The sequence below is a fragment of the Festucalex cinctus genome, chromosome 18, assembly GCF_051991245.1.
Source record: "Festucalex cinctus isolate MCC-2025b chromosome 18, RoL_Fcin_1.0, whole genome shotgun sequence".
NCBI lineage: Eukaryota > Metazoa > Chordata > Actinopteri > Syngnathiformes > Syngnathidae > Festucalex > Festucalex cinctus.
Window position 1 is genome coordinate 19,433,882 of NC_135428.1, and position 17,794 is coordinate 19,451,675.

At 35.8% G+C, this 17,794-nt stretch overlaps 1 protein-coding gene across 2 annotated transcripts in view; it reads left to right on the forward strand.

Moving 5' to 3' along the window:
* The window catches only part of esama (endothelial cell adhesion molecule a), an 86,802-nt gene that overhangs the window by 65,524 nt on the left and 3,484 nt on the right, over positions 1-17,794 (forward strand). For both annotated transcript variants that reach the window (XM_077505683.1, XM_077505684.1), the window contains exons 3-7: positions 7,144-7,295; positions 13,577-13,778; positions 13,864-14,019; positions 15,463-15,585; positions 17,640-17,772. In XM_077505683.1, coding sequence (XP_077361809.1) covers positions 7,144-7,295; positions 13,577-13,778; positions 13,864-14,019; positions 15,463-15,585; positions 17,640-17,772 — 766 coding nt within the window. The remainder of the gene's footprint in view (positions 1-7,143; positions 7,296-13,576; positions 13,779-13,863; positions 14,020-15,462; positions 15,586-17,639; positions 17,773-17,794) is intronic.

Below are 17,794 nucleotides of genomic sequence, written 5' to 3' on the forward strand. Positions count from 1 at the left end.
CATGAAACATTGGACATGGCTGAAGTTCTGCGGGAGTTCTCTGCGAGATGTTCCCAGCAGGCCTTCACAATAAGTTTTTAGAATACAGAATTTAAATTAATATAGACTATTAAAAATTAGTTTTCCAGGCAGGTTTTAAAATTCAAGTAAAAAGTACCATTTTGATTTGATTTCAGCTCATGATTCTTTTATGCCTCAGTACTCGTCCTCCTGCTGCTAAACAACCATTGTCAGTTATAATTTATTGAGATACACCAAAAACAGTCCATCTCTCATGTCCATGTCAGTGCTTGCTACTTATTTTTATGTACTCTATTCAGATGGCAACAATGTTTGTGTCACATAACATTTCCAACAGATTCTCTAACCAGAACATGTTCTCAACAGGAGTTTAGTACGTTCACAATAAAAGTGTAATCACTCACCTAAGGAATGGAAATAGAATCAGTTTAAAATAAAAGCAGCTTCTTTCTCCAAATTGTCTTGCTGTTGGCGAGTATGAGTATGAGTATGAGTATGGCGTTGGGAGGGATACTTAGTGGTTTTCTGATGTTAGCATTGTGTGGATTAGTGGCCTAATGGTGGCATTGGGGTCATGGTGCGGGCAGGTGTATGTTATGGACAACAAACACAGGTGCATTTGGGGTACAAAGTGTGTTTTGAGTGCACAAGAACTGTTGTTGTGAGTCAAATGCCAAATGCTTATCTGGCAACTGACCTGAAGGAGCCAACAATGAACCAACGAAGTTGGGGTACTTCATGTTGCAATAAATGACCAGTCGCGTCAGTGCAACAATAAGATTATTTCATGTTCGGAAATGGCGAACGCTTGAGCCTGAAAATGGCACGGCTTGATTTTCATTCCCGCTTGGACTGCTTGGCCTTGATGGGCGTTCCGGTGGACTGAGCAGCCTCGCCCCTAATGTATCTGACAATTCTGTGACAGGAAGTACTCTGCGTGAAATCGGGCGCATCGTTTTCATACCGAGGCAACAAGTTTGTGAATTTGGTAAACCGGTAAACCTTCGTAGACCAGCATTTTGACTCGCTAAAGTCAGGTCTAACTTGTGGCGCATACGGTGTCACGCTATTTTGGTGGATTTAATTGTGATGCAGGAAGATATATAGCTCCCCAGACATGGGTGGTGGATGTCATCACAGTTGTAGGTGCAAGGGCATCTCCAATTGCGGAGGTCACATGTGAAGTCGAGATCTTGTAGTTTACCGCTATAAACACACTTTGTGAGTCAATTACGGCATGCTCTTTGACCACCCTGATTTTAATGGGTATGAGTGGAGCCACTTTATAAGGTTGGGTTGGCTGCCTTCCATCCCACATTGGTGTAGGACAGAGCACAACGAACTCCTCTATCTAAGCTAGTCAAGCAAAATACCAAAAGAAAGAAAACTCCACCCACGTGCACAGTTAAGACTCCGTATTATAGAATATATTGTAAAACCTTTTACATATATTTGTAATTTATCATTTAAAACTGGTATATTTCCATCAAAAATGAAGATAGCCAAAGTCATTCCTGTTCATAAAAGTGGAGAAAGACACACGTTTAATAACTACAGACCAATATCATTGTTGCCACAGTTCTCAAAAATTCTAGAAAAATTATTTTCATATAGATTGGATAATTTTATTGAGAAACATAAGCTCTTAAGTGAAACCCAATATGGGTTTAGAGAAAAACGGACCACCTCAATGGCAGTCATGGAGCTTGTAGAAGCAATATCTACCGAAATAGATAATAAAAAATTTACTGTTGGGATTTTTATGGATTTAAAAAAAGCTTTTGATACTATAGATCATTCTATATTAATGAATAAATTAAAGAAATATGGAATAAGAGGTTTAGCTTATAAGTGGATGAAAAGTTATTTGGAAAATAGATATCAGTATGTGCAGTTTAATAATGTACAATCAGAACACATGAAGATCACTCATGGAGTTCCCCAAGGGTCTGTGCTCGGCCCTAAATTATTTATACTGTATATAAACGATATTTGCTGTGTCTCAAAAACATTGAAAAGTGTTTTATTTGCTGATGATACAACTTTCTATTGTTCAGGAGAAAACCTGAAGCAGCTTCTGACTACTGTGGAGTATGAATTGAATATATTAAAAAAATGGTTTGATGTAAATAAATTATCATTGAATTTAAATAAAACCAAGTTCATAGTTTTTGGCACGAGACAAATCACTCATCAAGTCAAAATTATGGTGAATTCAATTGAAATAGAAAGGGTGAATGAAAATAAATTCCTTGGAATTATTATCGATGATAAATTATGTTGGAAGCCACACATAGAAACTGTTAAAAGGAAAATGTCAAAAATCATAGGGATACTCTATAAAAGTAAGGATGTTTTAAACATGAAATCATTATATATATTATATAGTTCATTATTATTACCATATTTGACCTATTGTGTGGAATTATGGGGAATGGCATATAAAACAAATACTAACACCGTTTTCAAATTGCAAAAGAAAGCTATAAGAATTATTAATGGATCAAAGTATACAGAGCCAACACATCCACTATTTATTAAATTAAATGCAATGAAATTTTATGACTTGGTGGATTTTAAAATAGCACAAATAATGTATAAAGTTTATAACAATTTACTCTGCCACAGTACTCAGAAGTTATTTGAAATTAGACACAGTCCTTATGATATAAGGGGTACAAGTGTGTACAAAAAACCCAAAACAAGAACAAATATTAAGCAAAGGTATGTATCTGTAAAAGGTGTTGATCTGTGGAATCATTTGGAAATTGCTCTGAAAAATTGTGATTCAATGCTGGAGTTTAAAAAAATGTTTAAAGTAAAGTAAAGTTCAAAAAAATTATCTATGTCAAGCCAGTATATGAAAAATATACATGTGAGTATGTGTAAGTGATCTAGATAGGTATTATGGTATATGTTTAGTAAATTTATGTATATATGTTTTTGGTAAATGTGAATAGGTTAAGTGCACTTGTGTATATATATATATATAACTTGGGTTATATATATCATTTATTATTTTATTATTATTATTTTTAATAATCAGTAAATGAAAATTGTATTAATAATGAAATAAGTTTAAATATATTTAGTAAAAGGGGTAGGACTAGATAAGTTTTTAACTTCTTCCTACTCCCTTTTGAACATGTAAGTTATGATTAATTGAATGATTATGTTATTGGGATTTTCTTCTATTTTGATTGTTGTTGTTTTTTGTTTTATCTCTGCTGTTCATTTGTTTATATGTTCAAAAAAATAATAAAAGGAAAAGGAAAGGAAAGACTCCGTGCTAGACTTGGACTGGACATAGAAATAAGGCCCAAATGCTGATTTTATGCCCAAAAAATATCAGAATGAGTCCCAAGACTTTTGAGAGAATTTTCTATGGACTTATTATTATTATTAATTCATTCTTTGGTGTAATAACCTTATTTATTGATTGATTGAATTATTATTTTATTATCTGTTCTCATTGCTGCTGGACATGTAAATTTCCCAAAGGGAGCCATCCCAAAGGGATCAATAAAGTCAAGTCTAAGTCTAAGTTATTATTATTATTATTTTTTTTATCAATTTACATTTGTATGTATTAAACATTAAAATGGGGAAACCATGGGGGGGAAATTGAGAAGTGGGCACATCACTCTAGATCAGGGATGTCCAAACTGTTTCATTTGAGGGCCACATACAGAAAATCACAAGGACGTAAGGGCCACATAATGTTATGAAGAGAAATTGTGTTTAGTCCTAAAAATTGTACAATAATTTATTTGTGCTTTTGCATATTTAGAAAAATGCTACAGTACATAAACCAATTTATTTGTAATATGGCAGTAGGGTTATTATAGTTTTGGAATTTTTCATTGTAGTTACTTTTTATTTGTTTTCAGGGTGGTTCTGTTAGTTTTTATTAGTTTAGTTCTTAAAAAATGCTTAGTTTTAGTTTAGTTTGTTAGTTTTAGTATAGTATTAGTTGTTTGTTTGTTTTTTAATGTGTATTATTTATGCGCAATATTTAAAAAAACACCATGGGAGTGACGTCATCTGAAGGTGCTTTTCAATTGGCTGCTGCTAGATTACATCACTTCTGTGTGACATACTTTCAAACGTCATTATTCCGGTTTATATCAAAATAAATCTACTAAAAATCACATTTAAAATCATCCCCAAAGGCTCATGCATTAAATTAATTACCAAAGACTAAAACAAAGGACATGTTTGCTATAATAATAGTTTTAGTTAATTTTGTAAACATAAAATGTAGTTGCAATTAGTTTTCGTTTTTTAAAAAGCATTTTCGTTTTTATTTTATTTCGGGAACAATATTGTTTTTTGAATTTTAGTTTTTTCATTAGTTTTAGTTAACTAAAATAACCCTTAATGGCACCAGTTTTTCGATACCCTCCCTTCTTACTTTGACCATCTCCAAACATTTTTGTTTTGTTTATTTTATTTGAACCGAGTCAAATGCCATTTTTAGCATATGTCGCGGGCCACTGAAAAATGGACGGCGGGCCGCAAATGGCCCCCGGGCCGTAGTTTGGACACCAATGCTCTAGCTCAATAAGCATTTATTGTTGAGAGTGAGACTAATTTTTTATTCATGTTTACCTTTTCACCTGCCGGAAGGAAGATGGTTATTTCTTCCACACATCTCGACTTAAAGCAATTGCAAACACGGTTCTGAAGAGCTTGTCTTTGTTTACGAGGGCAGCAATTACTTGACCAATTTCAATTATGGTATTTACCTAACAGTTTATACAATATGACACTTCATTGTCTCGTTAAGTCAACCATGTTAATTAAAAAAAAAAAAAAAGTGATCTAATTTTGGATACATACTTGAAAATGCTGTTTATTGACATTAAACAACATACTGTAAAACAAAAATGCCATGCTTTATATGCATTTATTTTTTTGCCTATTCATTCAAACTTGGTCTGGGTCTTTAATGTCGTTCCGTTTCCATTCATTCACTATATTTTTTGCTGTAATGGTTGATGGTTTCAGGTTATCTTTCATGTCGCTTAATCCATCATGTATCCACTCTCACTCGAGGCGACTTATTGCAGCCTCTCTGGGAAGTCGTTTTCAATCTCAGTGCAATCATTTGAGAACCCTTACACTGTCACTCATGGTATTTATGATTAAGCCTCTTTTTGTCAGCTTTACATGTCCACTGGTTTAAACAGCCAACTTCCCATCCGTGACTCAACAGCAAGGTCATTTCTTCAGTAAATCTCCCCAAAGTCTTAGTGGCAGTCAACACACGTATCCCTTTCTTGCAATTTCTCTTTTTGTTTTAGCATAATTCTTCAGACCATTTTTCCTCATGACTGTCTGATAACTCGAACTAGTTGAATTTGGTGGCATCTAGAGACTTCAATAAACCTAATATACATGTTAAGGGTATGTGGAGGGAAAGAATGGAGAGAACAAGTGGGACTACACAGTGAAGTTCAACAGGGATTTGAACCCGGCTCTCCTTATTGTGAGGCCAATGTTTTACCATCCTGCAAAACATTCGTTCGAAATGCTCTATATTGTTTGAACTAGCATAGCACTTAATTAATGCAATTATCTAGGGAGTTGAGCCTACATATTCACTCTCCACTGTCACCGATCTGCTTCATTTATCTCCAGAGTGGCAAGGAAACCTAACACCTACTCACTTCAGATCTCTTTCCATGGGGCATTGTTGCAGTTCTATACACTTGGCCTTCATCAAGCTATATAAGGCAGAAACTGACATCAATGGCACATTTTTTTCTATAAGAATTAGTCTAATTCACAAGTAGTAATAATCACATTTTAGTTGGTGGCTGAACAGCAGTAAGTCCAATGTATCTTTTTAGATACTGATGACTTGAACTTGTCACGTCGTGAGCAGAAGTGTGATTTTCGTTTAAGCTGCTTGTAAGGCTGTTGCTACAAATAAAATGCTTTTGGATTTGGGTTTACAGATGATTGCAACATTTGTTAGCATCAAAAACATCTTAGCTTTTGCCTCTCATTGCATTGGTACAGGCTAATTATGAATGCATGCTGCATGCTCATGCATGAAGAGGATCAAGTTTTACTTTTTTTTTTTTTGCAGTGCAGCGTAGGATGATGATTGACGTCATTAGCAAGATTGCCATCTATTTCATAAGTAATCACACTTTGTCAGTCACACTGATAAATGCATGATGACTCCCACCTATGGACCCTCACAGTCTCACATCATTATCATTATTGTTGTTGTTATTATTATTACTACATTGATTTTATAATGCATATGTAAGCCTGATGATCTCATGTGAATATGCTTTATTTAAATCTGAAATGTTAAAATGTAACACAAAGAGGAATTCTAGAGTAGCATTGATGAAGGGGGAAAAGACAAGAGACTGTATGAGAAAACCCCCCGATATATACTGTCCAACCATGCCTGTGAACTTTATTTTATTTTTTTTTAATTGCTAAGATAGATAGGCCTATAGAAGTGAGGGGTGTACATTTTCTATAAGATATCAAGCATCCAACCACAATCAAAACCCATGAAAACAAAGGGACATAGACACCACAATCTTCATGAAGTTTTAATTAGGATATAACAGTTTCAGTCAAACCAACACGTTATTCATTTCATAGTACTATTATGGCAGCTATTACTTACTTTCAATTGAGTGAGCAGCAAGCATGTTGTAGCTCTTTGCTGCCCCTCTGTGGCCAATGTTTCACAGTACAGCCTAGCACATGACCGCTTGAATTGGGTCAAATGACCTTGTCACTGTGTTCCTGTTTCCTTCCATTCCCACATCATCAACACATACTTCTGAGGTGAACCGAAGACGGAAGCATAATGAGAACAAGTGGTAAAAAAATCAGATTGATGGAATGCCTTTTGAGCAATTTTATTTAAAGTGATTTTCTTGGAAAAATGTTGAAGCAAATATTCAGTAGAGGAGGTCACTGTGAGCAAAAGGGTGATGGATTGAACCCTCAAACTTTGGGTTGGGAAAAAGCCACTCTACTAATGAGCCATGCCACCTTATTTACCTACATGAGAGGGACATCACTACAAGCACTAGTATGAGAGAGAACTTCACATTTGACTCTTTTCCGTCCCTGTGCATTCAGGAATTTGGGGCCAGATCCTGATGCCCCAAACCCATGTGGATGTACTGAAGGGTCAGATGGTGATCTTGAAGGCTTCATACATCCCGATGCCTGGTAGTGATCTGAGCACAAACACCATCCTCTGGAACCTCGTTTCGAACAACACTCAGCTGGTAAGAAATCGACTGGTCATGAATTTGGACCATAAGCCTATTATTTGTAGATCATTTCAAAAGTATGCATTATTATTACAAGCACAGAACTGCCAACGTTTTTAACTGGCGAGTATGTTCAAATGTATTTAAATGCATTTGAACATAAATATGTTCCAACATACAGTACATGCAAATGTACTTGCGATTACATTTGAACATATTTGTGAGCTAAATGTAGCATTTTTTTGTCTCACATTCCCACACGGTATGCACATATTGAAAATGCCAAACTTAAATAGGCTAATGCACTGTGGATATAATAAATCATAAAGGTTCAAGTTTACAAATGAAGAATGTTTTTACTTAATTCTGAAGCATTCCCACATATGTTGTTATTGTACAACTCCCACATAATACTTCCAATTTACACTGTTCAAATTTCAACTAGCTTCAAAAATGGCCGCCTCCCGGGGTAAATATCATCTGATTCCACATTACTTACAGTATTTGCACAATTTAACGTTGAAAATGAACTTTTCCACATTCATTTTCAATGGGACAGACATTGAACTTTTTCTAAGTATTACTTTCCACGCCCACATTCATAAATATAACTTATCATTATTACCAGGTTTCTGATACTGCTCTGTGGCACAGTTGGCAAAGTGCATTGTCCAGTAACCAGGAGGTCATAATTTCATAATTTATTTCTCAATTTACTTCATAAGCATTCCACATTCATTCAAAATCTTAACATTCAGCTTTCAGCATTCCCATGCAATTTCTCCAGAAATTGCACTTAGTCTAGTTGTGGGAATGTTATCGTGATTTGTATTCACCCCACTTTTTTGCCGCGTAACAACTCCCATATAATACTTCCAATTTACACTGTTCAAATTTCAACTAGCTTCAAAAATTGACGCTTCACGGGGTATATATCATCTGATTCCACATTACTTACAGTATTTGCACAATTTAATGTTTAACTCTTTCAATCCCACGCATTTTCTGACAAGGTAACTCCAGAATCCCACCAGATTTCGCATATTTTCACCCATTTTCAATGCTTATTAGAATATTGTGTGCTATGACTAAATAGACATGGTGGGTGTCGTTTGAAAGATTGGGGTCTCCTGTATGAAGTATGATTCTACCTTATTCTGTTCTTTAGTAATCATCATTTGAAAATGGCTTGATTTGACATAATTCAAGAATCTCGGGCAAAATAAGGAGAAATTAAGCTTTTTGTGAAATGATGCATTTTCTGCAAAACAGTGACTTTTATAGTAATATTTTTTGGTTTAGTGACATCTCAAATATCTCAACAGTCCTTGCCTTCCATAAAACATGAAAAAAAAAATGAAAATGTGTTTTTGATAGCAAAATAAGGATTTATTTACATATCTGATAGCGTGTGTAAACAGCAATATTTTCACATTTCACAAACTATTTACAAAATGTGGATTATTTACAGGAATGTTTGTGCATGTGTGTGGGTGTGCGTGCTCGTGTGCGTGCTCGTGCGTGTGCGTGCGTGCTCGTGCGTGTGCGCTATTTACGTACTATACAGGGAAATAACAGCTCCATTTTCACATTTGATAAACTATTTACAAATTTGGGGTTATTTACAAAATATGCACGCATGAATGGGTGCATGGGTTTTGTTTTGAAACCCAAAAGTGTCTTTTGTGTGATCGCGTGTGAAGCTTTCTTCTGCGTTCAGGGGGACACTGCAAGATGTTCACACGCTTGTGCCTCTGCCAGTGTAGTAGCTGCTTCTGTAAATTACAGAAAATACTATGATCAAGATGTAATTTTTATTATTGTTGCAAGGTATTGTGATTTTTTTACCTCTCGGTCGCACTGCGTGTGACTGCGAAGGGGCCATTTGTGTACGCTGCCCCAACTGTAATCGAATGTTGTGTAACATGCGTTAGTTAGTACGAGGTTACAGACATTGCACATACAGTATACAGAAGCATGTCTGTGAATATTCTCATCCATCCAAGTCATTTCATCCCTGTCACATTCAATATACTGAACTAGTGCAATTGTGATCACTTGATTTACAGAATGCTAAACGTTAGCTTACCTCCGGGGCTTCCAGAAGCTTTCGGGGATAAACCGCTGCTGCTGCTACCTTTGCCACACTTGAATTGATCTGTTCAACTGGTGAAGGCGGCTCGAATTCGCCAAATTCGTCACGGATTCCTCGTCAGATGACGCGGACTGGTCAGAGATACGACGATGCAAACTTTCACTCCGTGTCTCAGAGAACGCCGGAGGCGGTGGCTTCTGAAGTGGGCGCCCGTGACGTTTTTGTCGCTTTTCACACTCTCTTATGCAGAATCCGGCTCCTTGATCTTTCTATTCGTCATCTCTTGACCGATCGTGACAAACGCTCTGCTCAAAAGCGTGAGCTTTTGTTTTTAGCGGCCTCCGGTTAGCCGCCGTTAGCACTCGTCTTTTCTCCCCCAGCCACCGGCCCCCACCACTCCACAACACTCCGCCTTTACTAGGAAATCACATCCTTCTCGTGTAAAGAGACCATCACTGCCATCAAGAGGGCACAGTTCGTCACTACAGTGCTTCATGGGCTTAATATTCAGAGGGAAACTGCCCAAGAGTCTCATCCACCCATTCATTTAAAAAAAAACACATTTGACGAACTTTTTCGTCTTCGGGTGACGCCCACCGGGTGTCACATGACGAACTAGTTCGTCGGCGGATTGCAAAGAGTTAAAATGAACTTTTCCCATTCATTTTCAATGGGACAGACATTGAACTTTTTCTAAATATTACTATCCACTCCCACTTTCATACATATAACTTATCATCATTACCAGGTGTTTGATACTCCTCGGTGGCACAGTTGGTAAAGTGCATTGTCCAGTAACCAGGAGGTCATAATTTCACAATTTATTTCTCAATTTACTTTAGAAGCATTCCACATGCATTCAAAATCTTAACATTCAGCTTTCAGCATTCCCATGCAATTTCTCCAGAAATTGCACTTAGTCTAGTTTTTGAACATATTGGTATAATATGGGCCAAATGCTTCAAAAAAGTTGACTTTTCTCTTTTTTTTTTTTTTTAAATCACGCATGTACAATAGCCTGTGGTATTATGGGAAAATGTGCAATGTTTGTTACATTTAAATGTTTGAACACACTTGCAAGTATGTTTGAACATATTTGATATGTTCGATCAGAGGTGGGCAGAGTAGCCAAAGATTGTACTCAAGTACGAGTAGTGTTACTTCAAAATAATATTACTCAAGTAAAAGTAAAAAGTAGTCAACAGAAAAAGTCACTCAAGTACAAGTATTCACTGAAAATAATACTCAAGTACTAACTGCTTGAACATGAAGTTTGATTTATTTTTAAAAACAATGTCATCAGACAGACAAAAACATAAAATTATATGCAAATGCTGGCATCTTCAAATCATAAAATAAATAACTTATGGGGTATATTCCACGGATGAGGCGGGATTGTTTTTGCCCATTAGTTTGGTTCGACGTGTGGGCTGCGTCAAAATACTTGTGCTTCTGACTTTGTGCCCCTCGGTTGCGCGTTCGCAACAAGGACCGGAACCAAACTGATGTGCAAAATCACATCCCGCCTCTTCCGTGGCATATACCCCATTGTAACAATCGTGTGGCACCGCGCCTCGGGGTGATGCTTCTTTATTTTTGTGTATTTCTTTTTCCTTTTGGCGAGGAATGTTTTTGTTTTGTATGCTGTGAACGGCAATTGTAACGCGCGGTGGCGTCGAGCCCGCTCTCTCTTTTTTTTGTTTCTTTAGAATAAATGTTGACTTGTGGACTTCAGTTGCTCTCCCTTTTTGTTTTGCAGTCCCGCTGCGCAAATCAGCCTCCACACGTTAAATTATGTGAAAATACGGTAAATCTAATGTTTGAAAGGTAACGACTCTAGTGTAGCCCAATATAGAGGAGTAAGAGTAGTGTTTCCTCTTCACACATCTACACAAGTAAAAAAAAGTAAAAAGTATTGTGTGGTAAAACTATGCTCAGACGTTTTTTTATTTTTTATTTTTTTATTTATTTTTTAAAGTTGCTCAAGTAAATGTAATGGAGTAAATGTAACTCGTTACTACCCACCTCTGCGTTCGAGTGTACATTCGAATGTATTCACCATTCAAAAATGTTTACTCCACATTAGCAGTTCTACACTTCCATACATTAATTACAGTATTTGCTTATCATTTTGCTAAATAAGGTCATGTTTTTTATTGGTCTAAACCCCTGAAGTGTCATTGACGTTAAACAGAGCATTATTGTTTTTTTTTTTTGTTTGTTTTGAAATTATCCTTAGTTAACTTATTTACACTTATATGGTAGTAAGAAACATTTCTCTGCACAATTAATAAAGGTAACTGACAGTTTAACACACAAACATATATTTAGCCACCCAAAAAAATCAAACAACTGGAATGCCAACATAACCTCGAAGTCCCACTAACTGCAGTATAAATTTTGGATTAACCAATGTGGTTTGTGCAGGGGAGTATATTTTATTGACTTTTTTTTTTTTTTTGGGGGGGGGGTATAATCAGTGTTGCCACAGTTACCTTGAAAAAGTAACTTAGTTACTTTACAGATTTTTACTCGTTGTCACTCGTTGCGCGCGCGCGCGCTGTGTCGCGAGCACGGAAACACGGAAGTAGCTTGAATGGTGATGCTACTGAAATGTAAACAAAACAAGTAGAGCACGGCGCAGAACTCTTGCTATTGTTATGAAAACCATAAAGCCTCACTCGCAACCGATACGGTCGTTTAGCTCCCCTTGACGAACGATGGTTCGGTCGAATCGTTTTTTTGTTCCACCCCTACTGAAAACGTAACTTGTCTGACGTCACTCCCCCTGGCGAGAGGGCGGAGACGACCTCATCCCATAATGCTTCACGGACCAGTTGAGGATGGAAATAAATTATTTTTTTTTACCACTTTTATGGTCCATAATGCACACTTTTTTTGTTGTGTTGTGTGCCTGTTGGTTAATAAAACTAGTAGTAAAAGTATCATCACTTTTGTTTTGAATGTGCAAACCATTCACGACCAGACCATGGCTGAATTCAGTGTGGTGATCAATGACTTCTGCCTCATCTTCGTAGTTAGCAGTAGTTGTTTGTGACTGTTACAACAGTGAGATAGTTTGCCTTCTTCATGAAAATGTGGAGTAACGCATTGATTCTCTGGACAGTAACTTTAATCAGACTACTTTGTAGAATAAAGTAACGCGTTAGACTATTAGTTACTTTAGAAAGCAACTTTTTTGAGTAACGCGTTACTAAGTAACGCGTTACCGGCAACACTGGGTATAATACAGTTAATTGGGGACAATGAGGTAGCATAACAGTGCAAAATAGCACCCCATAGCTCAGTGACATGTTTTGTAAAACAATATCATTATACTTAGTAGGGGTGTGAATTGCCTCGTACCTGACGATTCGATCCGTATCACGATTCATAGGCCACGATTCGATTCGATACCGATTAATCCCAATATGAATTTACAAGTCCATTGTTGCGATTTTTTTACTCAAATTTAAAAAACATCATTCAGTAAACTTGTACATGTACACTTTAAGATTTGTATGAAAATGTATTATTTATTGATCTCAAACTTCAGTCTTATAACTGGTAGCCACTGTATTTAACAAACAGGTTGTAACATTTTTCATGTTTGAACAGCGTTGAAATAAAATATTAAGGCTTAATGTTCCATTAATATAACATTCATCCATGCTTAAGGTGTGAAATTTAGACATTTTGTTGAATATTTTTCCATCAAAAATGGATGTTAAAAAATCGATTTGGCTGCCTATTGAATCGATTCGAGAATTGCGTGCTGTAGTATCGCGATATATTGCCGAATCGATTTTTTTTAACACCCCTAATACTTAGTGTTGTTTATCTTCACTGTTACTGTACATTATCATGCTGACCAGATGGGAATTTTCACATCACAAAAGAGAGCTTTAAACAGAGGAAAGGGGTGTTTAAACTATTGTGGGCAGGCAGTCCAGTCTCTGACTTTTTGTGCTATGAAAAGACAAGGGGCAAACTTGCTATGGGTAGTCAATAGTTATTATTATTCAGGCAGAGCAGTATGGTATAGAAAATTGTGATTTCAGTGAATAATAGTACAGTTGCCAAATACTTGATGACATTTTGTGTGTCATGATCCTATCTGAGAAAGAACCATGTTCCTAATGACCTCATCATTTAGAGATATCAATTACTCTAAGATATATTTGCCTCTTTTCTTGTTTAGATAATCTCTTACACGAAAGGCTCCATCAGTGTGGGGAGTTCTCATTTTAAAGGCCGAGTTGGGTTCACCTCAAGCATGCCCTCTAGTGACGTATCGCTGTACATCAACAACACCCAGGAGTCCGATTCTGGACGTTACATCTGCCAAGTCATCATCCCGGACAATCCTGGCCTCACTGCTGAGCTCAGCCTCGATGTCAAAGGTAAAACACAGACGAGACTTAAATATTTAAAAATGTCATGTTTTATTAAATAAACAATTTAATTACCCTTCCTTTCTCCTTTCAGTGCCCCCTGCTGTCCCAAAGTGCACTTTATCAGGGAATCCAGTGCTGAAAGGAAATGTGACTCTGAGCTGCAAGTCCAACAGTGGGAAGCCAATTCCAATGTACAAGTGGAGGAGAACCAGTCCCACCTCTGAGGTCTTCTTCTCACCCATGCTCAGTGAGTGGAGCCCACACCAACCACATTTATGTTATCAAGTGATTCAGCAGCTAATTAGACATAATAAAAGTAGTGCTTGGTAGGGATAGGCCCATTATTGACATTCTGCATTTTCATCAGCCATTACAAAAAAAAAAAGAAAAAAAAAAGACTTAGATAATAGATTAATTTAAAACTGTGTTAACCTCTATTCTCTCTAGGGAACTATTTAAGGACATTTTCAGTTTAGAAAATATGCCGCTGACCCCTGGAACTCTCTCCACCTATTGTTTTTAATTTAAAAAACAAAGACGCTTTAAAGTTTAAGATTGCAGTAATTTTGAAATTTGGGATACATGTACTGTATTTACTGTAGGAAACTTTTTAAGACAGGATGACCATGGGACTGGGAGCTCCTTGCTAGAATTTTAAAGGAGTTCCTTGAAATTTTTGTTAGAATTTTAAAAAGGGACAGCCAAGTCTTATTTCAAAGTATTAGAAGTCGTGGGCTGCCCTCATGTGTCTGTTTGACAATCATGAACTAGAAATTTGAAATCAGAAGAAGACGAAAAAATAACGCTATTAATTTCATGCAGTTTTAGAGAAAATGCTATGTTGGGATATGTAGGTCTTTCTTAAAAAAAAAAAAATATGTATCAAAAGTACAAGTATTATCGGTAGTGATGGACATAGGAAGATTCATGAAGCGCTTTGGATATTTATGGACTCCACTAGAAGGCAGACAGAATTTAATCAATTTCCATTGCACTAGCCTCCATCTTGAAATCAGAAGCACCATCTACTCTAGAGGGGTAAAAAATATATATACAGTATATCGCAAGTGCTACATGGAACTCCATTTTCCCATCTCTACTTTCAAGACATTTCAACAAAATTAAGAGTTAAATTTTTGTTTTTAATTTCAACATTATTATTATTATTATTATTATTATTATTATTATTATTATTGTTATTATTATCATTATTATTATTATTATTATTATTATTATTATTATTATTATTATTATTATTTTCTTAGTTTTTTTTCCCTTTTGCTGAAAATGAATATTGGCTCCAAATATCTGTTATTGGCCACACAGACTACTAATAATCTCTATCGGCCCCGGAAAAAAAATTAATCCATCTATCACTTTTGTCTGGTTTATTGCCATCCCTACAAAGGTACCCAATTTTTCTCATTCTGCTGTGGATATCAGTTTCCTATCAGCTAGCAGCCGTAGCTTTTCACTGATATTTCACTTTCAACCTGTTGATTATTAGTCTTTGAAAGGAAGAAATAATTTTCAATGTTATCCAATTCAAGATACTTAAAAGTAGTGCAGACAGTTTACGTTTGGCCAGTTCTCTACACTTATGTTTTGTGTCACTTATTTGTGTGCGTTTACCCATGTGAATGATTACATGCATGATTGTGATCTCATTTCTTGGTAAATGACATTTCAGATGAGAAGACAGGCACTCTGAAGCTGAGTAACCTGAGCAGTAACATGTCGGGGAAGTACGTGTGCACTGCAAGTAATACGGCCGGATCTGAAAGCTGCTTCATCAACCTGGAGATTTCCACCTGTACGTACAACACATAACCTTCATCATCAATAATATTAGACCTACACAATTCAGTAAGAGCTGCCAACTTGCCACACATGGAGGCATGATCACAGGCAGTCTACAAGCGCCCATCCACATCAGCCAACTTTACATCGATCTTCTTGCATTTCCTTTGAAATGTACTTTATGCACTTCAATCTCGCTGCTGAATTCAAAGCAAATAAAGGGGAGCCGTTTTGATTGGCCAGGAATCGGCTGTGCTGTTCCCTCCTGCAAAAGCTCACTTCAACATGCGCTTGTTTAAGAAAACACCAAAAGTTTTACTCTACCCATGCACACACATTGCGCTTTGCGCTAGAATTGCGCTGGGCACGAAAATAGTGCCCCCCCACATCTTTCACTTCATCCTGTCTATTTTGGTCTAGCTCCTGTTTCACAGTTTCCATCTGTCCTACTTTCCTTTCATTTTCTCATCTCAGCACCTTTTTTTGATCATTACATTTCCATCAACGTGTTCACGCATCCTGACCTGCTGCAAATCCTTCCCAGCTCGATCCCAGTGCCTCACCAATCTAAACTCTAAATCTCAACTAATTTTCTCTTTTGTGTCCAACTTTTTGTGTAACTCATCATATACTTGTTGGCCTCCAAAATTGCCCTCCTAAATTCTTAAACCATCCCATTTTATTTTTCTTCAACCTTTTTTTTCTGTAGAAGAACCGATGCAGTAACTTGCTCCTACAAACCTATAGTCATCCTCATTACAAATTCAGGCCACTCCACCGCCTGTAACAGCGAACTTTGCGGTACAGAATTGATTGTTGACTACCAATAATTAATAAATGCAAAAACCCATGTCATTTAAATTTACTCTATTTTGGATCATGTATTATATTCTCTTTTATAACACCTACACAGTAAATTTTGTAGAGTACATGTTCCCTAAAAAAAATCCATTTGGTCCTACTCTAAACAGTTAAATTTACACTTTGAAGAGAGTAAAATATTCAGTGTAAATTGTATTGGATGTATTTTAGTGTGAATGAGAGAATTTGCCTGTTCCATCAAAATTAAAAAAATTAAAAATAATAAAAAAAATAAAAAAAAAATAAAAAACTAAGAAAGTTTTTTTCACCCAGAAATTCTAAGTAAATTTTGCATATGGAGAGATTTTGACAAAATTTTACTAGTTTAAAAAAGAACAAAAAAAAAAAAAAACTAGAAAGCTTTTGCACCCAGAAACTCTAAGTAAATTTTCCATATGGAGAGATTTTGACAAAATGTTACTAGTAATAAAAAATAATAATAAAAAATAAATAAAAATAAAATAATAATAACAACAATAATATTAATAATAATAATAATAATAATAATAATAATAATAATAATAATAATAATAATAATAATAATAATAATAATAGTATTAATAATAATAATAATAATAATAATAATAATAATATTAATAATAATAATAAAGCCTTTTCTCCAAGAAATTCTAAGTAAAATTTGCATGGAGAGATTTTGCCGAAATTTTTACTAGTTAAAAAAAAAAAAAAAAAAAGTCACTCAAGAAACAAACCCACAACTTAGGTTGGGAGCCAATGTACTCCCTGAGCCATGCTGCTCCTACTGTTTGTTAGTATATTACTCGTGTCAGCTAGAATCTTCGTACCTCTGAGACCAAAAACGGTGTATTTGATTTTCGTTTTGGATATTCGCAAACAGTAGGAGTGGCATAGCTCAGGTGGTAAAGTGTCTCCTAAGCTGAAGGTCGTTAGTTTGTTCCTCAACCCTTGTGTAAGTTTAAAAAAAAAAATAAACTAGTCAAATGTACTAAAAAAAATAAAAAAATAAATCATTCGAAAATTTACTTAGAATTCTGTGAGAAGAAAACTTTACTAGTTTTTTTTTTGTCGTCTCTGAATATTTGTTATTCTATTCCAAGTGTAAATTTGTACTCAGTTTAGAGTGGGACCAAATAGGCTCTTTTTTTGAGTAAAATGTAGCCAACAAAATTTACATGCTTTGATACCCCTGTAATTTTTGTGCTATGATTTTTTTTTCCTCTGCAGCCAACAAAGTTGGGGTGATTGTTGGCGCCACTGTGGGCACTGTGGTTGGCGTCCTCTGCCTTTTGCTCATTTTCGTGTTCTTCCTTAAGAAGAAACAACGGGACAATGAAGATGACATGGCGAATGAAATTAAGTGAGTTGGATGACTACTTCAC